At 50.7% G+C, this 22,680-nt stretch overlaps 1 protein-coding gene and 1 long non-coding RNA gene across 5 annotated transcripts in view; one reads left to right on the top strand and one right to left on the bottom strand.

Moving 5' to 3' along the window:
- The window catches only part of FERMT2 (FERM domain containing kindlin 2), a 47,377-nt gene that overhangs the window by 9,559 nt on the left and 15,138 nt on the right, over positions 1-22,680 (bottom strand). For 2 of the 4 annotated variants that reach the window (XM_048066132.2, XM_048066133.2), the window contains exons 2-8: positions 21,681-21,914; positions 8,277-8,411; positions 4,059-4,091; positions 3,367-3,592; positions 3,091-3,193; positions 2,633-2,740; positions 1,664-1,798 (exon numbers count right to left, since the gene is read on the bottom strand). In XM_048066132.2, the coding sequence (XP_047922089.2) occupies positions 1,664-1,798; positions 2,633-2,740; positions 3,091-3,193; positions 3,367-3,592; positions 4,059-4,091; positions 8,277-8,411; positions 21,681-21,914 (974 nt within the window). The remainder of the gene's footprint in view (positions 1-1,663; positions 1,799-2,632; positions 2,741-3,090; positions 3,194-3,366; positions 3,593-4,058; positions 4,092-8,276; positions 8,412-21,680; positions 21,915-22,680) is intronic. The other 2 variants (XM_048066134.2, XM_048066135.2) reach the window with 1 other exon arrangement.
- LOC136791010 (uncharacterized) lies at positions 14,804-19,999 on the top strand. Its single transcript, XR_010832070.1, has 2 exons — positions 14,804-15,335; positions 15,852-19,999. It is a non-coding gene; the product is annotated as an uncharacterized lncRNA (long non-coding RNA).

Below are 22,680 nucleotides of genomic sequence, written 5' to 3'. Positions count from 1 at the left end.
TTCTCTTCCTTTAAGATTTCCTTACACTACAAACAAAAGATGCTGCTTTTGCACTACCCTGGAGGACTGTGGAAGGGCTTCCTGAGAGTCTAGGAAGGCTTTTTTTGCCTCCCTAGTTTTTCCATATTGAGTTTATCTTGGTGTACCTGTGTATTTTGGATGAGTAGAATACAGAGGGTGGCATTTTCAATTCCCACGAGCTCCAGCTAAAGGGTTTTCGAATGACAAAGAAAGCAAACAGTGCTACAGCAGCTTCCAGCAGCAAGACAGTTTACTTTCTGTCTGCAATGAGCAATGCTGTTTATAGATACCATGGGGAAAAAAATGCAGAATCTAAACAAACAATCCACTAATTGCCCATTATCCGTATTCAATTACTCGAATGCCTCTGGAAATGGCTACTGTTAGCAACCGGTACAGAAAGGGACGGATATTTTTTGATGAATCATTGTCTTCTTCACTCCTGTTTGGCAGGGACTGCTCCTTAGCACTGCACTTCAAATCTGCTTTGCAAGGAAATTATAAAAGATATCTTGGCTCTAACAACTGGTCCCTATTTCTGTTGCATCTAAGTGATGGTGCTCTCCCTGGGGGAAGACTAGAATGAGCAGCAGCGGTTAACATTGCAAATATCTGCAGGCTAGGTGTGGATGTTAACTTCAAAAGACCCTTTGTAAACGCTTAAAAAATTACATGAACTGTAAGATTGGAAAATTTCAGGGTTTTTAGGTTTTGAGAGGTTCAGAATTTAAACGAAACTCAAATGTCCAAAAGTGCTGGAGAATGGACAAATGTCGTGGGAAAAGTGGGGCTGTGCCGACAAAGCCTGACTGGACCTCGTCCTTTTTCTGCAAATTAATTTTCGGGCCTTGCAACTTTGAAGGTGGGAAGCCAGTGTTAAAACAATGTCTCAGAAAGAAAGGAACCCTCTGAAATACAGACACAGCCCACTCCAGGCTAAAATCCAGTCTAATAAAAACAGGGTTTCAAAAGCATAAGCTATTTCTGAAAATCACGGCAGCTGTTTCAGATATTGTAAAACTTTGTCGTGAACTAGAAAACAGTGGAAGAGAAACCTCAGTATGAGGAATTTGGGAAAGTCAGCTGCGAGAACAGAAACCAAATGAGTTTTATTTGAGTTTTCCATTATTTGAGTGGGAAGGTGGCTTGGTGCAGGGGGCTCAGTAAGATCCTGGCTCTTCCAGAAATTCTCCAACACAGTTTGGACTTCCAATCTTTGTAGGAAAAAAGTGTTAATGCACTCAATTCCTGTGGCAATGCCAATTAAATTAACTGGAAACACCCCCAAAACAGATGGCTTAAATGCAGCCTTGGGTTCAACACGTGCCCATGCTCAAAGAGCTTTTACCAGCTCCATGCTGGCCCCACACTGGACACTGCCTGGAGTCCCCTGCCACCAAAACCACCTAGCTCTATTTCAAAAAACACCAGTTTAATGAAAAATATTATTGGGCTCTGTGTTCTGCATTGCTCCACCATGGTAATTTTTTTTTTTCAACAAGAGCAGAAATAGAAAAAAAAAAGGGAGAGGAAGGAAATAAAACTGGTTGGATGCATGGAAAAAAAGCATTCCTGCTTGGTGAGAGGCGAGGAGGGGACATATAAGGCTCCACGCCACCACACCCCCAGCTGTAGCCCTTACCAGAATCGTTGACGTTTTGCCACCTTCCAAAGTAATTTCTAGGTCAGAGAGCGCAGCATCCACCTCATCCACCTCCTTGTCGCTGTTGTTCAGGTGGTTTTCCGACGACATGATGGACAGCTTATTGATGTGGTACTGAAAGGCAAGGCACAGCCCCGTGAACAAAGGTGCTCCTGCGACCTTGAAACCTTGGACTGGCCACGGCAAAAAGCTTTTGCTTTAATGGCACAGCCCATGTTTGTGACAGGACGATGGTTATGCTGCTGAGCTAATGCAACGTGCGGGTGTGCTCATGCACACATACTTTACACCCTCTTGCACTGCAGCTGTTTTTACCACGGAAAACCAAAAAGTCTGCAAAATCTCCCTCTAAGGACCATGCACAACCCCCTCTGGACTGCTCAGAGGGTTAAACAGAGTCCTCACATTTCTGTTCTCACTATTTTCTTCCTGGGAGGGGCCCTAAGAGCAGACTCTTGCTCCTGTTGGGGATGTTTTTGCATCCTACTGCAACAAGGAGCGCCAGACCACACATAGTAAATGGCCTGCCATCCATCCCACAGAAGTCAATAGCAGGTGTAGTATTTATGCCAAATAACACCAAGTATTTCATAAAACAGATAAATAAATAGTTCTGGGAAACCCACAGATTATCACCAGCTGTTCAGGGGGCAGCGTGCCAGGAACGCACAGTTCAGTAACCTAGTGTCCTTACTGGGGTTTTTCACAAAGGGTAAAACTAAAAGTTAAGGCAGACATAAACATGTTTGGTGAAAGAGGACTAGGTTCTTCTTCATGAGAAGTAATAAGCAGAAAACATTTAAATTGCCCAATAAGCTCAAGTGAGTATTAGGAGATGGGAAACGAGCATGAGAAGCCCAACCTCCCACCAGCGCATCAGTGGAGATGTCTGCAGAGCCACAAAATCCACATCACCCAAAACCACAAGTGTCCGGGGCCATCTCATACCTGCAGCGCTGCGAACATCATCATCTCCTCCTCCGTGCACTCGATCTCCTCCAGCAGGATGGCCCACTTGGACTGCTCGTACAGCTGGTTGATCCTGATCGCGTCGTACTGCGCACAGCGAGAAATGGTGCGGCGGTGAAACATGTGCTGCAGCACGACCCGCCATCTCCCACGCTCCCGGCACAAGCAAAGACCATCCAATTAACCTTTTTCAAGGCTCGCGTCAATCCAGCACTGGAAAGCCCCATGGCCACCCACCAAAGCATCCCTTAGGGCACCTCGAGCGATGCCCTGTGGCAGCCCGGGACGTGGCAGTGCGCACACCCAGGCTTGATGCACGCACCACCAATTTTTGAAGTGATGGAGGATTTACCAGCACAAATGCACGTCAGAGACACAGGCATCCTTCGCCCAAAACATTCACCTGCAAGGCGCAAATGAAATTAATAACTCTGTACCTTTGGATTCAGGTCAAAAAAGCTGTAGTACTTGAACCGGAGCAGCAAAGCCTCGTTTTCTTTCACCTCTTGCTCCATAAGAGATCGGGACGAATCCAGCCATCTGTAAATTGTCAACAAGGGATAACACACACGAAGAGCTCCGGCGAACTCGCGACAACGCTTTCAAGAATGCAATTTAAAACCACATATATCTTTTTTTTTTTTTTTTAAGGAAGCCCTTTTTTTAAGGAAAAAAAAAATAGAAGAGAGAAGAAAAACAAATCCTGAACTCACCCTTGGTTGATTTTGGCTTTATCGAGAAGCGCCTGTGGCTTGTACATTTTTGCGAGGGACTCTGGGGAGGTGACGGGCTGGCTGACGGCCAGGATGCCCGGGTTCCCCTCCGACAAGGCGCTGTCACCGAACCAGGTGGACGTGGGTGACAGGGGGCTGCCGTCGTGAGCGTCGTAGGTTGGCGTCATGGTTTTGCTGTACAGTCCCGGGCTCGAATATATGTTTCCTACCAGCGAGAGGAAGAAACGCCGGGAGTTAGCTTGCGGCCAAACCCTGCTCCGTACAAAGCCAGTTCAGACACAAAAACGAAGCCAGCGGATGAGAAAACTTCCCTTTTTCTTTGACCATTTTTTTCCGCAGTAGGAAAACACTGCGCTGCTTGTTTTCCCATGACAAGCTGTCCCAATCTCTCACTCTCTCTCTCTCTCTCAGCTCTTCTCCAAGAGCAAAACTGATGGAAAAGCCATTCCAGGCTGAATCCATGGGAAAACCCTCAGGTCTCCCAGGCCGCCAGCCTCGGGAGCTGGCGCCTGCCCCTGAGCTGGGACACGAGCGGCCCCCCACTTACCGGCATTACCTGTCGCTTAAAGATTTTGGAAGTCAAAGGTTTTAGAGGAGCAGGAAAATAAACTAAGGGCACGGCCAGAGAGACCAGAGGCAGAGCACAAAAGTCCTAAGGAGGTGGAGCTCACCTTTGACGGGGCCGATGTAAAGAATATCGGTGCCTATGGAGAGGGAAAGAAAGGAGGGAAGTGAGAAGGCGAGAGAAAGTCACCGGGAGGGCTGGGAAGGAGCGGAGCTGAAAATACAAATGTTTGCAAGAGGTCTGAATAGCACACGTGAGGTTTAACCACCCAAACCCCAGTGCAGAGCCGGCCTCTGGCTGAGACTCCCCTAGTTAAAGTGATTTCGCTTAAAATCAGGGAGGCGTTTCAGGTGAGTTTGCAAAATTGTCTTTCTTGCCAAATGGTTTCGAGCGGGACACTCAAGATGTGGATTTTCTGAGCTTCCTGCAAGCAACGCATCAAACTGCTGCGATCGGTCAGGTTAACGGTTGGACTTGATGATCTTGAAGGTCTTTTCCAACCGAGGTGATTCTGTGGTTTTGGCAATTGCCACTTCTCAACACAGACCCGAAACTGCCATGTTTTCACCCTGATTTACTGCCGGGGAGGCTCCTCCAGCGATGCAGCCGCAAGATGCGTGCTCTCCCGCTGCTGCCCCGCTGCACGCCCTCAGTAGCCAACAAACTGTAAACCTGTTTTTTCCCCGACACGTGAAACACTTGCAAAGCTGCCCAGAAGCTCGCCCGTCTCTTTGCACACAACTTTCATCAAAAGCACTATTTTTCTGAGCATTTGCAGCAGTGCCAGCTGACTCGGCAGGCAAAGTAACCCAAGTGACTCCACGCTCTTTTGCTCATGTTACAAGAACTGGCCAGGCACGGAAACATGGCATTTTTGTGGACAGAAAAGCTTGCTTAGATGGCCTATTTGATATTAATGTGCTGAGCGAGTGGTGCTATTCGGTGCAGGACTGATCACAAGGCATGCATTAATCCTAGGTGAAGTTTTACAGCTTGTACAGGTAAAAAAAAATCACTTTTAAAATTACAAATTACGAAGAGAAGAAATCCGACCTAACTTGGCATCTCGTATCCCATATTAGCTGACAGCTAATGAGTCCCTACTTATCTCATGGGAGCATTGATTTTTATGCTAAGAGTATAAAATCCAAATTTTGAAAGTAAAGGAGGTTTAACAAGTGTATCCTAATGGCAGTGATTCCACTGCGTATAAAAATCAGGCAATGAGCTCAACATCATTTGCCGGGAATAAATCTGTGCACCACTATTTAGGAAGACCAATACTTGGCTCTTTGGGAAAGGATTGTGTCCTTTCGAAATCACGTTTCCCATTCCAGCTTGCTCAGATGTGTGATACAATGCGCCCAAAATATACCTTAGAAGAGCACTAGCTCCTTGAATGTGCAAGAAATTACAGAAAGATGAGCCACAAGACTGGTTTGAATCCATCCTATCGGGAAGATGTGCAACCCCCCAGCTCTTCCATGCGTGGTTCTGCATTTTGGAAACCCAGCTCCAGATAGCTTCATCTGTCTCCTCACGATGAAATGTCTTCCACATCCCCAGCTGTTCTGAAGTATATTAAAAAACTTCAGAGAATATTAAAAAAGTATTCCAAACACTTTGTAACGCTGCAGGATTCGATCGAGAGTTTTCCCACAATATTTAGGACTGAACTGAATTAGAGGGATACATCTGGGCCCAGCAATCCGGTCCGATCTGGAATCGAGCTACGTGATACGACATCTGGAAGATAACACAATCGACGTCAGTGAACCAACTTCACGCCGTTTTGAGGGGGTTATACACGGAACTGGCCTTTGTTAAGTTATTAACTGTCTGGTAGGATGGAAAATGTAAGTGAAAGCTGGCAGGCGCCATCGAACAAGAAAACCTTTGGGATGCTTTTTAATGCTGCTGCTGGGTCGGCTGGCACCCTGGTTGGGATTCATGTTCTGACCAAAAGCCTGGGGACTGGGAAGCAGCGTGGGAACCTGCCACTGGGACAGAGCTGGAAACTGAGGCTGAGCAAAAATGCTGCAGGAATCACGGCAGGATGGGAATATCCCCCTTTGAGCTTCACGCTTTCAAGGAGAAGGCAGCGGCTTCTCCTTGCCTCCATCCGTCAGCCCTTGCATTGTGCCAGCCTCACGTGGACAGGGCTGAACATGGAGCAAGGAAAGGAAAACCCACTTCTTGCCCCAAATCGGGCAGATGTTCACATGGACATCCATGCACGTGCAAGCCCTGCTCCCCTCTGTTCGAGTCTCTGCTCCAGAGCACAGAGGAGCAAAGCTTCCCCGTGGATGTTCTCCATATCACCTTCTGAGAAGGCCACTGAAGTCGTTCAGAAACATTTCAGAAGTTTTCCTTAAAAAATTTGCCTGTGGCAGGCAATGTCACGGAAAGTTTCAGCTTAAATAGCTATAAGCTTGGCTAACTCATAAACAAGTGAAAACAAGAATTTCAGTGGAAAGTGTTGGGCAATACTTACTGCAGGTATACTGACAGCTCTGCCTACAGAGGTTTAAATTGGTTGCATTGCCAGATGTGGGGTCCTCAGTGACAAAAAAATGCCCATTAAATCTATATGCACTGAAACAAGCAGATCCAGAAATGTTAACTCATTTCACATAAGCATTCAGGGCACAAACTGATGTTGGAACAACAGCAGCAACAATTAATTCAGATTAAAAACATGACGTCTAACTAACAGGACCTAAACGTTGCAGGTAGCTGCAGTAATCAAACCTGCAGCAAAAGTCCTTTCATTCACAGAAGTAGTGCAGGAAAGAAAAAACTGTAAGATAGTTCAAAGTGACTCACTGAAAGAGTAATAAATAATTTAAATTAAAAAATGTCTTTTGCATACGTTTCCCACAAAGCAAGCCAAGTATTTCCTATTAATCTAACAGAGATGCTCTCTGCGAACGTTGCCTTTCGGAAAGGCTGATGACTACCTCTCCTGATGGAAATGCCAAATGAAAATGAAAATTGGCCGGAGCTTTGAAAGATGCAGGGAAAGCTCCTCTAGCCAGGAGTGGATGAGGACTAGTCCAGAAGTATTATTAAGTCACTTAGAAGAGAAAGAGTGAGAACAGAAGAAGAAAAGGAGTATTTTTCTCTTGCTGCAAAGCTCCCAAGGGGCTTCTGCAGCCCACCCTCCAGAAGTGCCCAGGGTGGTGCTGAGCAGCTGGGAAGCTCGTGCAGGAGCCCCGGGCCCCTCCATCCCACAAGGGATGCAGACCCACAGCTGCCCCCCCAAGTTGGTTGCCGAAAAGGGGAGATGCCAGCCCTCCCCTGTGCCCGTGCCCCGTGCGAAGCTGCCCGCAGGCATGCAGGGGTGAGCACCGTGCCTGCAGAGCACCACTGAGCACGCTGCTGTGACCTTCACTTGTACTTTGGTTAATTCAAGAGCAATTAATACAAATTTACTGAATCCCAAGGTTGTTTGTTTTTTAACATTAATGCTGCCCTGCTTCCCTCTTGTCGCTGGATTTAAATCCAGGAGCGCTGGCAGCCAGACGCGTCTCGCCCGCCCGCCAGCACGCATCGCTGCGGCTGTCTCCGCGAGTCCATTAGGGTTAAAGTGCTCCCACTTGACCGCCTTCATCCTTCCAGCCCCAGCCTCCAGCCTCTGCGGAGCAGAGCCAGAACACCTCTCTGCTTGCAAACACTCCTGGCATTGATTTGCTGCTTGCGGCAAGCGGTGCTGCTCCGTTAGCAGTGCTGCTTCGTTAGCGGTGCTCTGTGAGCCACACTGGCAAACTCCCGCAGCAGCAAGAAACCCCCGACAATGAGAGCTTTCTTTTAGCGTTACCACCTATAGCCACGCCCTTAGCATTAGGGAGCACTAATGCAATTAATAAAACGACTATTTCTGGTGGGCTATAAATAAGGTTTAAAGCAGCGGTGTTGCCTAAAACGCACCTGGAATTTGAAGTTAGGAATGGTTTTCCATTTAACTTCTTTCTTAATAGGGTAAGAAAACATTTCAGTAACACAATCTGCATGCTCAAGTGGTCACACTTTCTTTTTTATTTTATGTGTTTCTTTATTATTTTATAAAGCCTGGCGTTGTTCTGCTCCCCTGCACACCTCACAGCCCCAGGCGTTCATCTGCGCCGTCACGACCGCGTGCAGCAGCCCTGGATAACTTATGGAAATAATTCGGGGTCCATTTCTTGCACAGACCTTAAGGAATTTGGTCAGATCAATACTGCCATACATTTTTTCCCCGCATGCACTCCCATTTTATTACCTGGCTGCTTCCTCCCACTCTGCTCCCCATAAGCGCATCACCACAAAGCAAACCCAGACTCACCCGACCCCGGCGTGATCAGCGGGCCCTCCAGCTCAAAGGCTTCGTCTTCACATTGATCATCCAGCTTCTTCTTTTTTTTCTTTGATGGATCTCTGGGTTTCCTCAAAAGGGAGAGCTCTTCTGGATGCCTGATGTCTGGGGAAAAAACAGACCTCTTTAACAAAGGCAGGATGGAAAAATGGGAAAAAAAAAAAAGAAAAAGAAAATCCTTTAGGAATAACACCCAGTGACTTGCAATCTCTTGGCTGATTTTCCTGCTTTGCAATGGACAGAAGTGAAGTTGAGACCCAGTCTGTACAAAACAAACCACTTTCCTTGCACCAGCAGCTTATACCTTAACTATCTATTTTTTTATCTTTCTTTATACATATTTAACCCCTCTATTCAGGCACCTAGGTGACGGGCCAGGTTCACTCCCATCCACAGCAGCAACACAAGAGTCAAGCCAATTACTTAGTTATCAGACTAGAAATGTCACACACAACATCCTTGTCTTTCCTGCACAACATCCTTGTCTCTAAACTGGAGAGATGTGGATTTGACGGGTGGACTATTTGGTGGACAAGGAATTGGCTGGATGGCCGCATCCAGAAGGTCGCAGCAAACAGCTCGACGTCCAGGTGGAGAGCAGTGACAAGTGGTGTCCCTCATAGGTCTGTATGGGGACCAGTACTGTTTAATGTCTTTCTTAATGACACGGACAGTAGGATCAAGCGCACCCTCAGCATGTTCATTGATGACAACACGCTGTGTGGTGCTGGAGGGAAGGGCTGCCATCCAGAGGGACCTGGACAGGCCTGAGGGGTGGGCCTGTGCGAACCTCATGGGGTTCAACAAGGCCAAATGCAAGGTCCTGCAGCTGGGCCAGGGCCATCCCAAGCACAAACACAGGCTGGGCAGGGAATGGATTGAGAGCAGCCCTTGGGAGAAGGACCTGAGCGTGTTGGTTGATGAGAAGCTCGCCACCAGCCGGCAATGTGTGCTTGCAGCCCAGAAAGCCGCCCGTGTCCTGAGCTGCACCAGCAGCAGCGTGGCAGCAGGGCGAGGGAGGGGACTGTCCCCCTCTGCTCTGCTCTCGTGAGGCCCCACCTGGAGCCCTGCACCCAGCTCTAGGCCCCCAGCACAAGAAGAACACGGACATACTAGAGCAAGTCCAGAGAAGGCCCCGAGGATGCTCAGAGGCTGGAGCCCCTCTGCTGCGGGGACAGGCTGAGGGAGCTGGGGGTGTTCGGCCTGGAGAAGGGAAGGCCCCGGGGAGACCTCGTAGCAGCCTGCCAGGGCCTGAAGGGGCTGCAGGAAAGCTGGGGGGGATACTTTTTACAAGGGCATGTAGTGATAGTGATGGTTTTAAACTAAAAGAGGGTAGATTTAGATTAGATATGAGGAAGAAATTCTTCCCTCAGAGGGCAGTGAGGCCCTGGCGCAGGCTGCCCCGAGGAGCTGTGGCTGCCCCATCCCTGGGGGTGCCCCAGGCCAGGCTGGATGGGGCTGGGGGCAGGGGGCCCTGCCAGGGGGACTCCAGCTTCTCCCACTTCCCTGCCCCAAACCAGACGGAATAATTCTAAAACCACGTAACTGAAAATGAAGAGCATCGAAGTGCATCAGTGCTTCAAGCCATGGCAGTATCATGGTTTGCTTCTACAAAGCGCACAATCTGCATGACTAATGAAAATGAGAAACACATAAAAATATGTAGGAAAAAGGGATTACACGATTTGGGTGACTGGGTAACAAAATCCTCCCCAGGAATCAATTCTTGTCACGTAAACTCCAGCTTGGCCAATTAAAGAGCCACACATTTGGTTTCCATCACTGGGCTCTTGCTGTTCTGGGGGCTTGGGGTGATCATATCCAGGCAAAGGTATTTTGGGGTGTCACACTTCATGCATCCACTTCCAAGTGGGAAGCAGCTTTCCGGGAAAGCAGAGACCAAAGAAACCCTCAGGAGAAACCCTCTGGAGGGTGTCCAGAGGTCCCTGCTGGCACGGGGACCCCAAGCGGGGAGCAGGGCTCCATCTCCTCTCTGCTCCACATAGATCGATAGGTAGGAACTGTCCTGGCATTCACTTGGGCACAAAGCCTTTTCATTGCAATGATGAAAGATTGCAAAAAGATCTGCAAGCTCTGAAGTACTGCTCAAATTAGAAAAAAAAGGAGATTCTGGTCACACCTGAGCCTGCAAGGAAGAGCTTTGGAGCTGCCCCTGCAGCTGGCTGTCCCTGCTCAAGCCCCTTGGTGGTCTCCAGCTGTTTTCCCCCAAAATGCACAGAAATGTGCGAAGCTGTGAATCCTTGACGCTTTAAGGAAAGTGACCACAATTCCCATCTCAGCTGCACACTGAAGCTTGCAGCTGTACACGTTACGATTCCTATCGGACTGCCTGGGGAGAAACTTGCTGCTTTCATTTGGCATGGCCAGGAGGGCGCGAGGGCTCGTCCACCAGGGAGGAGAGGATGCACAGAGTCGGAGCAGGCTGCACTTCCCCACCAGAAGGGATGCTGAGCAGGACAACCGGTAATCACCCAAACCATGAGGGATTACACAGTCAGCATTTTACCCAACGCATGTGGTGACCACGCCGGCAGCAGTGGGTGTTTGCTGTCTGGTCCCAGCCACAGGGATACCATTAAACCTGGAATTCGGTGGCCAGCATGTGACCTGAAGAGGACACATCTGTGCTGCTCCGTGATGCAGCAGATGTTTCCTACCCCAGCCTCTTTCCCTGTGAGAAACGACGGATGAGAACACCAGGCTGCGAGCAGGCTCTGCCCCAACCCAGCGACACACCATGAGCCAAGAAACCAGATCTGCCTCTATCAGACACGATTCCCACCATCCCCAGGCGGACAGACACATCTGGCTTTTCTTGTGAGCAATCCCCAGCCTGTTTCTCTCCAAGCCCACGCTCCCGTTGGGTGCTCAGGCACAGGGCACATCCCTGGAGCATCCCCAGCTGGAGCACTCGGGATGGAGCAGGACCCAGCAGCCTACATAGGTGCAGCGCCGCTAAATCACACAGCTGGACATGATGCAGTTTCCACATTTGCCAGGGTACGGCTGCCATTATAAATAGCACATTCCAAAAATTACTTTATTTTTTTAAATTTATTACAGCACGACTTCCCTGGCAGGCTGTGTCCCGTCCCTGGACTTTGTTTCCCTGCTTGCAGACACCGTGAGCTCCATGGGGCCACAGCATGGGCTATCCCATCCCACAAAGGGCACCACAACGCCCAGCCTGCGGTGCTGTTTGTACAACAACCTCTGCTTCTCCCCTGGGGCACAACTAACAACCTGGCTGTGCCTGCCACATCGGGGGGATGTGATTTTAGGTGACATGCAAAGACAGATGCCTCTGTCCTGGTGTCTCCTTATCCAGCACCTCTGGATTTACCCATCTTCCATACTGTGGGTCTCCCACCCCAAACCACCCTCTGACACAGCTTTAATTAATTAAAGTGCACACTGATTTATTATTACTACACAAACACTGTCCATCATGCTGAGCTCCCTCCCCACAACAGCTAGTTTCACCTCCGCTCAACACTACTTTTTGACCATTTCTAGCAATAAATACCCGGAGCGCGAATACAGACAGCTCTTCTGATTCACTCTTCTTGCCTCCAGCTTATCTCATTAAGAAAAAATCTGCTGGGATAACCAGGATCATGAGCATGGGACAACATGCAGCAGAGCCTAAAATGAGGAGTTCCCCTGGTATTTTGCTAGCAAGGTTTATACTCTGCTGTTTATTTATGGTGCATTAGCAACTGATGCTGCCGCTCAGCTGAAACCATTCAAAGAGGCCAAGAGAAGGGCTCCAGGCCAAGCTCGGCTCCTGAGAGCAATCTGCTGGAGACGGCCCAACGCTTGACCATCTGATTTCAAAGCGACTTTTTATAGTTTCTCAGTTGTTCATGACGCTATCTTCGGATTACAAAGGATGCTGCAAGTTTTCGGCAGCTGCTTCAAAGCCGTGCATCGCCGCGGGGCACAGCGCAGCAGCATCCTTGCCATGCAAGAGCACTGCTGCTCCTCCGCCGCTGAGCACTTTTTCAAGTGAAAAACCACAAGTTTCACCCCAAGAGCTGGTTGCTGGACAAACCGGCCTTTCAGAGCCTTCAGAACCCCACTGAAGCCAACTGCAGAAATTTGGGTTGCAGGGGGAATAAAAATGAGCCCTGCCGTGCTACAAGCACACAAGAGGCAAGCGAACACCACTGTCTGCGTGTCTCCAGTTCCTACCCCCGAATCAGAGAAAAAGTGAAAAGCAACTTTGCACATTTTCTGGCTGCGCTTTTCAATCTTTCAGTAAACTACTGGTGAAAAAAATGCTTGACACTGCTTATGATTAATAAGTTTACAAAGGCTCTTCAAGCGTGTTTTGAATAGAGACGAGCTTGGCAAACATGCTGTTTAGTTACTGTAGCTAAAGCAGAGGCTGTCCGGGGTGTAAGGGCTTGCAGATGGTAGTGCTCCAGTTAATTGGAAACTAGGACGAGGAGCTGCTCAGAGCCCCAGCCCCTCTCTTCTGGCCATAAAAGCAAGAGAGACGTCTTTAAAGTACAAAAGCGGAGTGAGAAATCTCAAGTCCTTGATACAGGTTTGTGCTGTTCGGTAAGTCACGCTGCGCCTGGAGATGGCCATTCGCTGGAGCTGTCCTCTGGGGTAAAACATCTTCCCAGGTTCAGTTCCAGCCCCAAACCCAAACGCGAAGGCCTCCGTTAACATCTCCTCCCCGTTTTTCGGCTGACACCAGGCTGCTCCTGCCAAAGGTCACCTCCGAGCAGAAGCGGGTGGGTTGCAGCAGCAACCTCCTGATGCGCTGTGAGCTCGCTCTTCAATTTATGCTTTTGTTGTCATCCTCCGGGCCTGTGTTTGTTTAAAGAGAGACTCCTTGTCTGTACACACAAGACAGATGGCATTGGCAACATCTACGAGAAATTACTGTAAATGATCCATTTAGCATTTTATTTCTATTTATTGTGCAAGCGCGTGGAAACCCAGCTACTCCTCCTCCTGCCGCGAGCCCCGGCACGGCTGGTGGCAGCCACCAGGATGCTTGTATGGAGGGGCAGTGCCACCAAAACCTGCTTCAGAAACCTCTTCTCAGCCAGATCCGAGTGGGAACCATTTCTGCAGCCCCCCCAGCAGAAGGGGCCCGTTGAACCCATTGGGTTTTACCGAGAAAGGGAAATGCCCTCGGGTGAGGGGAGCACACGCATGTGATTTTCATAGCAGGCATCTCAGAAACGTGATGGGGAAGGCGGCTTTTCAGCCTCCAGGATAAATTTCCCCAACTGTTGGACAAAGGCATTCTGCTCCCTGCAGCATCTCCTTTCCCGTTTGCTTGCAAGAGCGTGTCTGTGCCTGTGCTGTGTCTCGCTGCAGACAAACCCTTGGCCTTTCCTTCCCGTGTAATCCCTCATTTCTGTTCCAGCCCATGCACAGCTCACCCGGCCCAGCTGTACCCATTTATCTCCCACCCAGAGACGAGCAGCAGAGCTGGGATGAAATCCTCCTTCTCCACAGGACACTGGACTGACTGCGCCCAGAAAACTGGCTTTGAAGAAAAATAGCTGTCCTGCAGGCTGTAAAATTCAAAATTTACGCTCTTTTGGGCTGAATCACGCGGCTGCTGCATCTTTAACACCAAGGTGCGTCGCGGCTGGCCCTGGCCCCAGCCATGGGAAAGGAGTTGGGAATGTAGAGACAGAATCAAAACCCATGGGTTTTGGCATGAAAGAAGGGGGGATTTTGCTGCTTTGTCCCCACTGAAGGTTCAAACCACCCTGATTGTCCCGCAGGCGGCGAAGCAGCACACCGAGGGGTCAGGGGACACCAAGTGACGATGTGAGAGCTCTAAGGGACGTGTTCTTGTCATGATGAGAGATCAGATCTGTGGTTTTCTTGTACCGACCACATCCACAACATGGCATCATCCACTGGAAGCGGTGTCTGAGGACGTATCGACTTGTCCAAAATTTAAAAGTACGGGAAAGCACACTACTTTCAATATCCAGTTTTGATATTTTACGAAAAATAACTCTCTGAAGAAGTTGCCATTCATTTTTCTACCCCATTTCTGGCTGCCTTAAAAGGCCGGCAAGCTGGTTAGCCTAGCTCTTGAAGCATTGAAAACTCCATAATTTTACTGGTAGCACAGACAGCATTTAGGGGAAATCCTCTCTTTAATGCTCATCCAGTTACCCTCAGCTAGGAAATGTGTTTTGAAGTGGGTTATTTCTGCACTGGATCACCAATGTCTTGAACCAATGACTCATAAAAATTACAGCCTTTGCACTTCAACATGATGATTCTTAGAAAAATGAGACCTCAAAACCCGTTCCTTTCCCATTTCAAACCTAAGACTACGATTTTTTTTTTTGAATCAGCAAATTCTGTTTCGAGGCGTAAGCTGACAGACCTAGGTATCACTGCCTTATCTTTAACATAAACTCATTCAAGATAAAGTCTGCAAAACAAACCTAAGGCAAAAAAAAAAAAAAAAAAAAGCACATAGCTTTGGGAACGCCTGGAGATAAGAGCCCAGTTGTACCGGAGGCGGTACCCCAGCTGACGGCGGAGCAGGTCCTCAGCACTTTGCTGGGTTTGTATACCCACGCGCATTCAGAACATTTTATTATGGGTTCTTCAGCTGCCCGGCTGCTTAAATATTTATTTGGGTAAAAGCCAAGTTCTGCGCCTGCTGCCCCAGGCAAGGAGCTCTGTCAGGACATCCTGCGAAGCCTCCTGAGATGCCCGACAAGTGTCACGGGCACTGTCCAAACCGGGGCTGACCCCGGCACGGGCTTTGCCTTCCCAAATTCCCTGCGGAAAACCCAAGCGCCCACTGGATTAGCGACTCGCTGCCAGGGCAGCGATCTGCAAAGCCACCCGAAAAATGGTCTCTCAAGCTGTCAGAGGGGTTTGCAGAGTTGAGGGCACTTCTTGCAGACGCTGTGTGAGCGGTACCCGGAGCCAAAATCAGGCGGCATCGGGCGGGGGGGACCCACGAGGAGGAGGAGGAGGAGGCAGAGAGCAGCGACGGAGCCAACCGTAAGCACAAGGCTAATAAAAAGGGCCGTCGGAGAGACAGGAGGAGCCAAACGCTGAATGTTTTGATGTTTTTTTCCACGAGTGGGACGGAATCCCCAGGCTCCAGTTAACCAGATGCCTTTTAGAGCCCAGACGGCACTTCGAGCCTTTCCCTGAAGTTTCTGAACTGCAGCTGAAGTCGAATTAAACTCATTAGATTAAGTGCCACAAACAAGAGAATAAATCCACTTATAGCCTCTGCATCGGGCCATAAAGAGCCATCAGAGGGAGAATAATCCTAGGGAAGGTGGCGGGACCGGGTCTGCCAGCACCTCCTAATGTCTTCAGGATGGAAGGCTATTTAAAGGGTCTCTGTCAACAGAAGAGTAAGGATGAAAAAATTCACTGACTCACGCAGTGACATACGAAGTGATGTTACTCGACAGGCAGAATGGGGACGGCGAGGGGGGGAGGAAAGGGGAATACTTTTTTCCATTTCAGTCACTTTGCGATTCCATCTCGTTACTTCTCTTACAGTCCAGTTTCTGGTGTTCGTCTGGATCCTACACAACAGCTGTGGACGAGTATAGGAAAGCAATAAAAGAGGAAAAGAGCGAAATGAAGAAGTTGGCAGCGGCACACTCGGGCCTCCCAATTTAAAAAGCTGAGTACATTGCAATTTGGCAGACTCTCTAAATGGTAAGATTTCCTTCCACACCCATCCCCTAGACATATTTAGAAATAGCTGCGCTACTGCCAAACCTCTGCTCGTGGTAGCAGAAGGCAGCAAACCCTGCCTCGCTGCTCGGCCGGCTCTGTCTCTGCGCTGGGACATGCGTGATGCCTCCAAGCATCCTCGTGGTGCTGCTGAGCATCCCCAGACCGCACCAGGGGAGAGCCGGTGCCACCCCTCAAACGCTCACATGCATTTACCAGGACCATGAATTTACCATTTCAGCCCCAGCATTTTAGGAGAAGCACTGCTTTGTTATGCGGCAGGGCGTGAGGGAAGATAAAAAGGTTTAAAGAGGAGATTGAAGGCACTCTACCAGCAAAGAGGAACCTAAAGGAATATTTCTGGGTGCAAATGGCAGGAGGCAGAGCGGGTGGCAGCAGGGCACGTCCTGCCATGGGGGGAGAACGGGGCTGCACCCTCACTATTTGCAACGGGGGGCAATTTTACAAGGGTGAGGAGTGACTGTCCCCATGTCCCATGCTCTGCTCCAAGGCCTTTCTGCGTTTAACTCCAGCTGCACCCAGCCGTGCCGGGCTGCTGCTCGGCATGCTAACGAAGCCGGGCGAAGCCCTGGGAATGCTGTGCATCTAGGAGCACCAGCGGGTTTCAGTTTTGCAGAAATAGCAGCTTTTTATAGAAGTTTTTTTGGCAACTGAGGGCGTGGAAATATTACAAATACTTCAGAAGGCAGAGGACATTCTGTACTGGAGGAGAGACCATTTATAAAGAGAGGGGAAAAAAAAAAAAAAAAAAAAAGGTAGGGTCATATTCAGCGTCTAGACTGCCGGACGGTGTCGCCTCGCTCGGGCTTGCATCACGCAGCTCCCAAATGCCACCGCCACCTCGTCTCGGGTTGCACTCGGTGGCTGGAGGAGAAGCGAGGAGGATCAGCTATCGCCTTCCCGTCAGTCATGTTCTTCTGCTATTTTGGGGCAGGGAGAGGCGAGGGGAAGAAGCGGGGACTCCCCAGCCCCATCCTCGGCCCCATGAGCTCCCCAGGACTGGGTGACCCTTCCTGGAGCAAGAGGGCTTCCGACTTTTTGGTGTCCCTGAGGATCGGACCCAGAATGGGTGCAGGCAGGGGAACCGCTGCTGCTTAACACAGGTGCTCCATGGACTTGGTTTCCAAACCAGGCGATTAATTCTCACGAAGCTCCCCGAGGATGAGGACGGAGGAGCTGGGGGAGATGCCTCAGCGGGAAAAGACGACCCGGAGGAACTTCTTTGGGTCCTGCACAGCCTCAGGGGGGACAAGGGAGGGAGCAGTAACGCGTTTTGGAGATCCGTACGGAGCAGCCCTTCCTCCCAGGGCAGCATCCTCCCGGCTCGGGCACCCGTCCTCCTCCCAGCGCTCCCACCAGCCACCATCTCGGCACGCAGCAACTTTCTCTCGTCCTGGGGCTCCCAGGACACACGCTACTTCCCTGAGAGAAGCAGCACTGCTGGGGCAGGAAACGCAAAAGCATGGGAAAAAAACCTTCACACTTCGGGCTCTGTTTGCTTTTCCTCTCCCACGTGCCCTGCCAGCAGCAGCGTATCCTGCCTGCAGTCCATCGCTGCTCCCAGTGTGCACGGAAAAAAACCTACGGGGAGCTGCAGCAGCAGCAAGGGGAGCCTGCAAGGAAGCGGCGCGATGGCAGGAGCAGACGCGAAGCATCCTCCGCCCTGCGATCACACGAAGCTGGGGAGGAGGGGAGGATTTCTCTGCGTGTAGTTCTGCAGGATGACCAGTCAAGCAGGAGCCGTGACACGGCTGTGCGTTACACGCTGGCACAGCCAGCTCTGTGCGTTCAGCCGCATCCCCCACCTCCCCAGACCTCCGGTGGAGATATTCCCACCCACACCAATCGAGTGCTGAACTGCGGCCACGTCGAATCGTATTTGTATATTTGACAAGCTGTCTGCCGGGCAGGAAAATCTCCCAAGCAGGACAAACGGGAGGGGGACACGTGGGACACCCGTAAGCGGCACCACGTCCCCAGCCCGCAGCACCCTGCTCGTCCCCGCGGCACCTCTGGCAGTCCCTGAACAAAAAAAAGGGAAGTTTTACTTTCTCTTTCTGTGGTCTTTAATAGCAGATCAAAGCTTGTCCTCCCGCTGCCCGGGCATGCAGCCAGGGCCAGCCTTCGGGCCAGGGCTGCCCGCTCCATCCTCCGCCCCGCTCCGCTTCTCCTGCCTCCATCCTCCGTCGCCCCCCGCCCCGCAGGCTGACCCTCCCCACCGGCTGCTGTGGGAATCGAGGGGCTGCAGCCCAGCCATTGGGAATGGGGGAGCCTTTTCCAGCTTCACACGACCTCCATAAGCACCGGGGGGGGGGATGTGCGAGAGGCTCCAGCATCTTCCCACATCCCCCTCTGGGCTGCCCCAGGAGAGCCCCGGCACAGCAGCGGCGAGGGCTGCTCTCCGCAATAATTTCCATCTGCACGAGATTACAGACTTCAGGAAGAAATCCCAAGGGTGACATGACATGCCTGGCTGCTGTGCTCAAGGAGACGATAGCCTCTGCTACAGCCCTGCTGGGGATGGAAACCTGTCACGGCTGGATTGCAATAATGACACCTCGTTTTAATTAAGAGAGATGCAGAACGGCAGCAACCTCGCCGGCAGGTCCAAAAAGCAGCAGGTCTGAGGGCAGCAGAGCTGCCCTGGTTTGGTAATGCGGTCCCGTCAGAGGATGCTCTGACTCGCAATTTCCCTCCACAGAGCTCAAGCAGCATTCCTCATCTGCTATTGCTCTAACGTGAATTCCCCGTTCCCCTTCTGCAGGAAATTCAGCCCCTGACAGAAATACGAAGTCTCAGGCACCACTTGGCGAAAAGCCACTTCCAAGACCGAAGAGCCTTTCGCAGCAGGCAGAAACTCTGAGCTGCCTTAGGGGACGGCAGCCTCCCTCCTTCCCCATCCCTCCCTCATTTTACACAAATTGCAGAACCCATGCTGTTGCAAAACCTTCACGTAGGGCTGCAGCACTGCACGTGCCACACCTCTGCAGAAGAAATATCATTTCTCGGGCCACCCCGCTCCAGCCAGAGGATGCTCCCCGGCTGCAGCATCCTCCAGCCCAGGCTTTCTCCCCGCAGAGCTCAGACATCTCTACATCCCAACGTGCAGCCCTCAGGATCCCAAGAGAACAGCTGCCCACCGGCTGGAAAACACATGCACAACGAACAGGACCGCACGGGGAATCTTCTTCCAGGAATTGCTAAGCTTTCTGGTTGTTAACCCTAAAGCTTGTCACATTCTATAATTTAAAGTGAATATAAGAAAAGGCGCAATGCAAATAATACACCCAAGTGTGATCCTGCTTGCCTGTAGGGTATTTTATAGATGTAACCAGCTAGAGCCCTGGTGACATGAGGAATTACTTACATTTAAGGATTAATTACTCCTTAATCATGCCATATGTTAAAATTACTGAAGTATGTAATTAAATGCTCTGGGGGCAAAGGCAGCAAACAGAGCTGAAATGTGAGCAGTTCCCAAACACAATTCTCTCTGCTGGACACTGGTTCAGGCCACAATGGACTGTAATTTTAGAAATCAAGGGATTTTTAGAGGAAAGAGTTGTGCTGTTAGAGCGGGGATTACCTCTTTCCCCTTCTACCTTGAAATATCTGCTCAGTTTTCCTTGGGGAGGCAATGAGCACCGTTGGTGTTGGTGCTCCCTGCACAGATGCTGGGGGGGGCAGGAGAAAGGTAATGGAGAGAAACAGGGCAGAATAAACACAAGTGGGGGGGAATAGAGAGGAAAACAGGCGCTATAGCAGGGTCTGCAAGACCCCAAGAGAGGGATGTGCTGGAGAAAAAGGAAAGGGGGAAGGATTTTGGTTCCTATACGCATATAAACATATATATATATATATATACATATATATATATATCTGATACATAAGTTAAAAGTTATATATATGAACTATCCAGCTATGAAACTATATTATATATGGATATAGAGGCATCCGTGTACCTCCATGGAGCAGGGAAGAGCCTCCAGTCCCAGCCCCGTTTCCCCACGCCGAATGTGGCCGTTTCCCCTGCAGCTCTGCCGAACATCTGGCTTCCAGTAAACACCACGAGAAGGGCTAAACAAGATTTAATCGCTGTATTCAGCCTCGTAGTCTCCATCCATCGTCAAACGGCTCGGGCTGGTGTAAGGCATGGAAAGAGGAAGGGGGTTTCCAGCCAAATCCTGCTTTTGCTCCTTCCCCCCCAGCAGGCACGTTTAGCCCAGCGCTTTGGATGCCACCGCAGAAAACTCAGAAACGCCTGCGACAGATGTGCCGCTCCTGCCTGCTGCAAAGAGCTCTTATCACTGCCCAGCTGCAGCCCTCCGAGCAGCTTTCCCCCCCCTTGCACATCTTTAAATATTAGCATTATCCTGTCGGTTTGCTCATAAATACGCTGAGAGTCCCGGAGTTAAATAAATAGCTGCTGCAGGCCCATTTAAGGTTCTGACTGCTCTGCGGCGGCAGCGCGAGCTCCCTCGTTACGTGATTAACTCTACCAGAATTTCCTGACGTGACTCACTGCTATAAAGATTCAGCAGCGGCAAAGCAGACGCCTGTGACTCCTCTGTCTTCAAGGTACTGAAAATGGCAATGGAAGATGGGGGAGGACGCTAAATCCACTCGGAAATCACGCTGGCTAAGGCTTTTCTATTTTAAGGAGAATTTTCCCAATATTTATCAAAAGGAAACCCCCAAAAACAAAACAGGAAAGGAGCAGCGGAGAGCCCTATCAAGCTCCATCATCGGCTATATATATCGGCTTAGCCGCGGATGCAAGGGGGCCATGTCGTAACAGCTCGCTTCCAGCCGGCCGCTTCCTGCTCCGTGAAATAACTGGGTCAGCCAAGAGTAACCAGAGTCGCTTTTGGAGAGCAGAAATAGATTTTACTATGGCAGGGCTCGGCTCGCGTCGCATCCTTTGGGAGGGGAGGCTGCCCCTCGCGCGGAGGAGAAGTGGGTGGCAGCGAGAACATCGTTCGGTCCCTCCGGGCTGAAAGATTGCGCCCAGGTTTTGGGGGGTATAAGAAACCTGGGAAAATGGGTAAAAGGAGATGCCCGGAGGCAGCAGCCTTGGGCGAGCACTGCGCATTTGAAGGGAAATTTACCGAGGGAAGAAGTGGAAGGAGGAGTCGGGGAGGAAGGAGGAAGAATCGGTCCCTTCCCTCCACCAGACAGTTTTATAGCGGAGCATCATCACTTAACCTCTAATACGATTTTCCTCTGGAAAAGAACCCATGCATCTGGAAGATTTCCTATTGCAGGGCTTGTTTGTCATCTAGCGCATAAATTTGCAGAAAAAAAAAAAAAAATTAGGACCCAACAGCAATGGCTTAAACACAGAGCGGGGCTGCTGCCGCCCTGCCGCCTGCAAAGCCGAGCACAGCCTGGTTATGAAGAGTGTTCAGCGCCGCATCTCTCCATCGGCTGTGTCTGCAGCGTGCTTTTTTACCTAAGTATTTACCCAGGAAAGATGAGATCTGAAAGGCAGGAAGGGCAGACACCCAGGTGTCGATTCCCGGGTGTTTGGGGCTTGAAGGTGGAAATCGGCAGCGACTCGATGAGCTCACGGAGACGCACGTGTATGGGAAGAGAGGGGGAAGCTGAACCAAGCGGCCCGTTACTTACTGAAGGTTTTGCAGATGTCGGAAACCGCCTTGAAGACCCTGTCCGAGAAGTTGACCTTCACCTTCACGTACTTCATGTTGGGCAGCTGCAGGCGGAGCAGCTTGTGCTGCGGCGTGAACTGCAGCTTGGCGTCAGCCTGGATCCCGTACTTGTCCAGCGTCCAGTGAGTTTTCAGGAGCCACGTCTTCTTCTTTTCCCACCACAGCGCGTGATCCGACCAGTCCTTCTTGACATCTGCAACAAAGACCCCATTTCGCCAGTTAAAACCGGGACCAGAACGAACCCTCAAAAGACATCAAAGCAGAAATTCAGAGGCGTCAACCGAGACGCGCCTATCGACCCGAAACGCCACCAGACAGAAGTAATTGCTGCGCTCAATAGCACCCAGAAGCCACCTCGGAGATGAGTGCCTCGCTTTTCTAAGGGGTGTACCGAGGGGTCTGAATCGTTTTGGCGAGCCCTCACCTCTGGCTGTTGCTGCCAGCCCTGCTGAACAAAGGAGGCTCTTTCTGCTCACGCAGAATTTAGCACAACGGGGGCTTGCTCGGGCAACGGGGTCCCTGCGCACTGCCACAGCATTAACCCAGAAATGGGACAGAGAGGAGGGAAAAAGCAGGAAAAACGCACGACAGATCCATGGATCACCTAGCCTGGTGGCTGGGACACCAAGGGGCTCGTTAACAACCCAGCACTGTCCCCGGGACGGATTTTCCCAGCCCCTATGTGATATTTTCCCCTCTCCCACTAACACCCATCCTGCGCCGCGCTCTCCCCTTGCCTGTCCCACAGAGCATCTCCGAAAACTGCCCAGGCACCAACGGTGCCGTGCCAGTGGGGAGGAGCACGAGTGCTGACCGCAGATGGGAACTGCCTCGCAGGCATCCCACGCCGCTCCGCCAAAGCCCGAAGGCAATAGTGGGATTTTGGAGCTAGCCACGTGCGCGATGCCACCCCACGAAGGACATCTTCCCCCATGCCATGGCACAGTGGCAGAAGGCAC

Source organism: Anser cygnoides, chromosome 5 (assembly GCF_040182565.1).
Source record: "Anser cygnoides isolate HZ-2024a breed goose chromosome 5, Taihu_goose_T2T_genome, whole genome shotgun sequence".
NCBI lineage: Eukaryota > Metazoa > Chordata > Aves > Anseriformes > Anatidae > Anser > Anser cygnoides.
The sequence above is the reverse complement of the archived record's forward strand: the minus strand, read 5'-3'. Positions and strand labels throughout refer to the sequence as shown.